Source organism: Oncorhynchus mykiss, chromosome 28 (genome assembly GCF_057628025.1).
Source record: "Oncorhynchus mykiss isolate SJ-2025 chromosome 28, ASM5762802v1, whole genome shotgun sequence".
Classification (NCBI taxonomy): domain Eukaryota; kingdom Metazoa; phylum Chordata; class Actinopteri; order Salmoniformes; family Salmonidae; genus Oncorhynchus; species Oncorhynchus mykiss.
The window spans coordinates 44255770-44262773 of record NC_143049.1 but is presented as its reverse complement, the minus strand read 5'-3'; the positions used below and the strand labels follow the sequence as shown (position 1 = coordinate 44262773).

General features: G+C 41.8%; 1 protein-coding gene across 4 annotated transcripts in view; it reads right to left on the bottom strand.

The window, feature by feature from the left end:
- Nucleotides 1-1322: 1322 nt before the first annotated feature.
- The window catches only part of LOC118944837 (leucine-rich repeat-containing protein 24-like), a 29128-nt gene continuing 23446 nt past the window's right edge, over nucleotides 1323-7004 (bottom strand). For 3 of the 4 annotated variants that reach the window (XM_090226056.1, XM_090226055.1, XM_090226053.1), the window contains 2 exons: nucleotides 6623-6862; nucleotides 1323-1688 (listed from right to left, as the gene is read on the bottom strand). In XM_090226056.1, coding sequence (XP_090082182.1) covers nucleotides 1665-1688; nucleotides 6623-6862 — 264 coding nt within the window. In that variant the 3' untranslated portion in view covers nucleotides 1323-1664. The remainder of the gene's footprint in view (nucleotides 1689-6622; nucleotides 6863-7004) is intronic. The other variant, XM_090226054.1, reaches the window with a different exon arrangement.

The window sequence follows — 7004 nt, the reverse complement described above, 5'->3', positions numbered from 1 at the left end:
AAATACCTAAATAATCACACAGAATTACATAAACACCGAATGGATCATACATTGATTACAAATTATGTCATAAAGGAAAATGTCCCTAGTGGACGGAACAGATATGACAGTTGGTTACACAAAGAAAGGGTTTTGAGTGAAAGAGCGGGAAGACTGAGGAACAAAGGGAGGAGCCATGCTATCGTAAATACAGTATCTTATGCCTTCTAAATAACCGCCCATTTGGAAAAGGAAAATGCAAGAAATATTTACTCTAAGCTGCGCTTCAGTAGGTTGGTCGTAGATGGAAGGCTGGTTTGCCCAGCAGGGATTTCTTGTCCTCTGAAGAATGTCTCTGGTGGTAAACTGGATACGTTGTAGTATCGTTGTGTGTGTGTTAGACTCAATACATCGTCCGTCCTTTCCTAGCCCATGTTTACAGCGGCTGTTGCTAACTCAACGGCTAGGAGGTATCACTTCTGGAGTAAATAAGAGTTCAAAGTTCATACCAAGTTGCCATACTTTTAAGCTTGTGCTATATTCTGGCTGGTATAGTCGCAATTCATCCTTTCGGCGTGTCGATCGTCACCTTCACATTGAACACAGACTCTCTATGTTAACAGACTCTCTATGTTAACAAAATTATTTTCAATAGTCACATTGGTAGAGTAGAGAGAGGAAAATGGAGAAAGGTATTTATGGGGGTCATAAACCTCCCCCAACAGGCCAACGTCATGACAACTGTATAGACAGTAGTTATATAGGATGGTGTGTATATACAGTAGTTATATAGGATGGTGTGTATAGACAGTAGTTATATAGGATGATGTGTATTGACAGTATAGACAGTAGTTATATAGGATGGTGTGTATTGACAGTATAGACAGTAGTTATGTAGGATGGTGTGTATAGATAGTAATTATATAGGATGGTGTCTATAGACAGTAGTTATATAGAATGGTGTGTATAGACAGTAGTTATATAGGATGGTGTGTCTATAGACAGTGGTTATATAGGATGGTGTGTGTATAGACAGTAGTTATATAGGATAGTAGTTATATAGGATGGTGTGTGTAGACGGTAGAGCATAAACCATCCTCGGCTTCAGAGTATATTACTCACTAACGTCCAGTCCCTGGACAATAAAGCAGATCTCAGGACGAGAATCTCCTTCCAGAGCAACATCAGGGACTGTAACATACTATGTTTAACGGAATCATGGCCCTCTCGGGATATATTCTCCCGATTGGATTACCTCACCATCAAATGCCGACTGCATTACCCTCCAATATAATTTTCTTTGGTGATTGTAAAAACTGCAACTGCATATCCTGAGGCTGCATTTATTTATTCTGTGGAGTTAACCATTATTTATTCTGTGGAGTTAACCATTCTTCAGGGTATGTTTACCATTGATCTCTCCCCTCAGTGGATCTCCTCTCAGCAGTGGATCTCTCCCCTCAGTGGATCTCCTCTCAGCAGTGGATCTCTCCCCTCAGTGAATCTCCTCTCAGTAGTGGATCTCTCCCCTCAGTGGATCTCTTCTCAGCAGTGGATCTTTCCCCTCAGTGAATCTCCTCTCAGTAGTGGATCTCTCCCCTCAGTGGATCTCATCTCAGCAGTGGATCTCTCCCCTCAGTGGATCTCATCTCAGCAGTGGATCTCTCCCCTCAGTGGATATCCTCTCAGCAGTGGATCTCGTAGGCCATCTGTTTATGGTAGAGGAAACTGTGGGTCTCTAGTCCCTTTAAAAATAATCATGAACAAATTGTGAATAATGATGAGTGAGAAAGTTACATAGGGGGAACTGTGTAGCCTGAGCCTACATTGTTACCATGACATTCAAACCCAAAAGGTGGTGAGTGTTTCTCTGTCACAGGTGAACACTCTTTTAAACAAACAAAAAGGATTTCTAAAAGCAGTTGTTACAACAACAGGAAAATAGCTTCTAGAGTTTTGTCCAAATACTGGTGGACTCAACTAATTAAAGAACAGACGATCTGACCAGAGATGTCCAGGACCTGAAGAACAGTGTGCAGTTCTCCCAGGGAGAGGTGGATGTCCTCAAAGACACTTGCAGCAAGATGACGACAAACTGTAAGTGCTGCCAAGCACTCTCTGTGAATCGTTATTACAGATGACTGAGAAAACGCAGAAGGACAATCCAGGAGGAATATCATCGTTGTAGATGTCATAGCATAGTTTTTATATAATAACTGGGCCGAGTCTGAGGAGAAAGTAAGAAACATGTTCACTGAGGAGCTTCAGATAAAATCATACCAAGATTGAGGTGTAGCACGCCCACAGGTCTGGGAAACAAGATGGCTGTTCTGGAGAGAGCCAAGAACTTGAGAGGAACCAACATCTTCCTCAACAAGGACTTCTCTGAAGCTGTGCACCAGAGGAGGAAAATCAATTATCCCAGCTATGAAAGCTGCCAGAGAGCATGGGAACATTGCTTACATCAGCTTTGACAGGCTTATTGTCCACTCTCATTCCCAAAATACCGGGAGGAATGAGAGAGGGTCAGTGGCTGCAGCCCAACAACACACACACACACACACACACACTCAGCTACACAGGAAAGGGCTGGAAACAGCCCATATTAATGTATGTAGCCGTAGAAATAAGGTTAATGAAATCAATAACTTGCTAACGTCTGTTGGATTCGGGGTTAAACTTGGAACATGGTTTTACTCAGAAGTATAGGAACATTAGTTACAAAGGAGACATGAGGGGTGGAGCCATAATGAAGCTTGGGAGGGGCTGAGTGCAGGGAAACAATCTACTATCCTTCTGACCCTATGTAGCCAGGTCCATCTACTATCCTTCTGACCCTATGTAGCCAGGTCCCATCTACAATCATTCTGACCCTATGTAGCCAGGTCCCATCTACTATCCTTCTGACCCTATGTAGCCAGGTCCATCTACTATCCTTCTGACCCTATGTAGCCAGGTCACATCTACTATCCTTCTGACCCTATGCAGCCAGGTCCCATCTACTATCCTTCTGACCCAGGTCCCATCTATTCTCCTTCTGACCCCATGTAGCCAGGTCCCATCTACTTTTTAAATCCTCATAAGTGTGGCTTGTCTGGTAAAGTGAAGGAATACCACAACAAGTCAACTACTTGATTGATGAAGGTCATCCAGCAAAGGCAGCAGCACAGTCATGTACCATTTCTTCACCAACTATGGAGTTGGGGAAACACGTGTGGACCTGAATAGTGATAACTGCAGAGGCCCAAACAAGAACAAGTTTGTGCTCCTGTATTGTGCCTGGTGGACCATGCACAAACTCCACAACAGTCTGGACCTTCACTTCCTGATCACAAGCCACACCACGCCACCGACTGGTGAAATCCATAGATGTGGGTCTAATGGATTTATTTAAATGGACTGATTTCCTTGTATGAACTGTAACTCAGTAAAATCCTGGAAATTGTTGCATGTTGCGTTTATATTTTTCTTCAGTATATTATTCTGAGAAAAATGTAACTACCTACTTTCAGCGTGCATATAGAGAAGGGCAATCAACTTGCACTCAGATGACTGATGACTAGTTAAAATAAACGGATAATAAGATGATATTTGGAGCTGTATTGTTAGATTTCAGTTCAGCCTTTGATATTATTGATCATAAAATGTTCTTCAATAGAAGCTTCTCTAACATCAGATATATCCAGTGCGGCGTCCCTCAAGGCAGTTGCTTTGGGCCGTTACTCTTATCAATTATTTATTTTTTTACAAATGATTTGTCACTGGTCTTACACAAAGCTAGAATTACTATGTAGGCGGATGATTCCCCAATCTACATGTCAGTACCAAAAGTCAGTGAGCTCACTGAAATTCTAAATGTGGAGTTAGTCAGTTAGACCTAAACTTCAACTGGAGTTGTGCATAAAGGATATGACCATTGATGAAGTTGAGGAAGCTAAACTGCTAGGTATAACATTGGATGATCAATCATCATGGTCAAGTCATATTGACAAAGTTGTTGTGAAGATGGGGGAGAGGTAAGTCAGCTATTAAAAGATGTTTTGTGTTTTTGACACAAAAATCAACAGTGCTCGTTGTTCAGACTCTGGTCTTGTCCCATCTTAAATATTGTTTGGTAATATGGTCAGGTGCAGCAAAGAAAGACCTAGCAAAGCTGCAGCTGGCTCAGAACAGAGCAGCACGCCTGGCCCTTAACTGCACACACAGAAGTCATCAACAACATGAATGATAGTCTTTCCTGGTTGACGAGAAATGAGCTGCTTCTCTGCTAGACTTTATGAGAAATATTACTGTGATGAAAATTCCAGATTGTCTGCATAATTAGATAACATTCAGCTCAGACACCCACACATTTAAACTACTGGCACACAGCTCAGACACCCATACATACCCCACTAGACATACCACCAGGGGTCTCTTCAGACACCCATACATACGCCAGCAGGGGTCTCTTCACAGTCCCCAAGTCCAAAACGAATTCACAGCTACGCAAAGTTTTATACAGAGCCATGAAGTGCAAGATGGAGCCGACTAAAAATGGCAGTTCTGCTCCTAAACTTTGCAGCATTTCGTTTTTTGGCGTATTATTTCTTACATTATTGGCCCAGAATGTTTTTTGTGTTATTACATACAGCCGGAAATAACTTTTCTCCCAGAGGCTTCTCCAAGACGCCGCCGGCAGAGACGATGTATTCGGAATGGACTTCTAGTCCGACTCAGGAGGTGTGCACACCATCTACCGCTTCCAAGTATATTACCCGCTAATGTTCAGTCCAATAAAGTCTATGAGCTCAAGGCGAGGATCTCCTTCCATCTGTGACTAACATACTCTGTTTCATGGAATCATGTCTCTTTCCAGATATACTGTCCCCATCCATACAGCCAGCTGGGTTCTCAGTACATTGTGCAGACAGGAAGAAGAATAGTGGTGGTGTATGTTTCATGATGTTACCATGGTTACGCATGGTGTGATTGTGATAACGTACACACAATAACGTACACTGGTACAGCAACTGCACTGACCACAACCGCAGGGCTCTCCAGAGGGTGGTGCGGTCTGCCCAACGCATCACCGGGGGCAAACTACCTGCCCTCCAGGACACCTACAGCACCCGATGTCACAGGAAGGCCAAAAAGATCATCAAGGACATCAACCACCGGAGCTACGACCTGTTCACCCCGCTATCATCCAGAAGGCGAGGTCAGTACAGGTGCAACAAAGCTGGGACAGAGAGACTGAAAAACAGCTTCTATCTCAAGGCCATCAGACTGTTAAATAGCCATCACTAGCAGGCTACTCAACCCTGCACCTTAGAGGCTGCTGCCCTATATACATAGACATGGAATCACTGGTCACTTTAATAATGTTTACATACTGCTTTACTCATCTCATATGTATATACTGTATTCTATTCTACTGTATTTTAGTCATTGCCCCTCCAACATTGCTCGTCCTAATATTTAATATAAACTCCATAATTTTACTTTAGATTCTTGTGTATAGTTGTGAATTGTTAGATATTACTGTTACTTTTGTTATCATGTTTTGTATGTTTTGTGGACCCCAGGAAGAGTAGCTAATGGGGTTCCATATTAATACACATGCTAACCTCCCCTGTTATTGGTAATGGTCAGAGGTTATCATGTTTTGTATGTTTTGTGGACCCCAGGAAGAGTAGCTAATGGGGTTCCATATTAATACACATGCTAACCTCCCCTGTTATTGGTAATGGTCAGAGGTTATCATGTTTTGTATGTTTTGTGGACCCCAGGAAGAGTAGCTAATGGGGTTCCATATTAATACACATGCTAACCTCCCCTGTTATTGGTAATGGTCAGAGGTTATCATGTTTTGTATGTTTTGTGGACCCCAGGAAGAGTAGCTAATGGGGTTCCATATTAATACACATGCTAACCTCCCCTGTTATTGGTAATGGTCAGAGGTTATCATGTTTTGTATGTTTTGTGGACCCCAGGAAGAGTAGCTAATGGGGTTCCATATTAATACACATGCTAACCTCCCATGTTATTAGTAATGGTGAGAGGTTATCATGTTTTGGAGGCATGGTCTTTGTGCGTCTAACTTTCTCACTCATCATTATTCATGATTCATTCATGATTACCTGTAATCATGGGAACAACAAAATTCACGTAGAAGTGTTCAGAAACATTATATTCTTATTTACAATAAGATGTACTCTAAAATTACACAATACATTGTTTACCATTAATTTCTATTGGGCACAACATAATCCAAAACACAAACAAACAAACTGCAAATGCATCCAAGTTTGTAGAGTCAGAAAGTTGATGCAATCATTGCGTTCTAGGAATATAGGACCAAATACTAAACTTTTGACTAAATGTAAAACGCTATAAATACATTTTTTAAACATGTATGACACCTTCAAAAGGAGAGACACATAAAGTACATTCTTCTCTAAACGGTAAAACAGTTTTGTATGAAAATTTCCACTTATAAAAGGTGACATTCTGTACTGTCGCCTCATATAAAACATTTGATCTTAAACCAAAAATGTTAGAATATAAAGCCAAAAAAAAGTTTTAGCTCCACTGTGTTTAACAATCCTATTTTGAGTATTTTATAGGACTTTTCTGTTGCATAATGTAAAAGGTTAATTACCTTCCTAACCTGGGCATGAATACCTTCCTGTAGTACCAGCACCCCCTGCTGATTGGCTGGGAGCCCTGCCTGTGTTGGCAGGGCGGAGCCGGGGCGGGAGCAGTTGAGGATGTACCTCTCGTGTCCAGCGCCGTCGCGGTACTCTTCCAGCTGAGAGAAGGTGGTGGGGCCGTCTGAGTAGTTATTAACGTACAGGATCCTCTCTTCCTTACTGCTGTTTCTACTACTGCTGCAGAATGGCTGGTAATACACATATTAACACATTAACACAACACACATTAACACAACACACATCAACACAACACACATCAACACAACACACATCAACACACATTAACACAACACACATTAACACAACACACATTAACACAACACACATTAA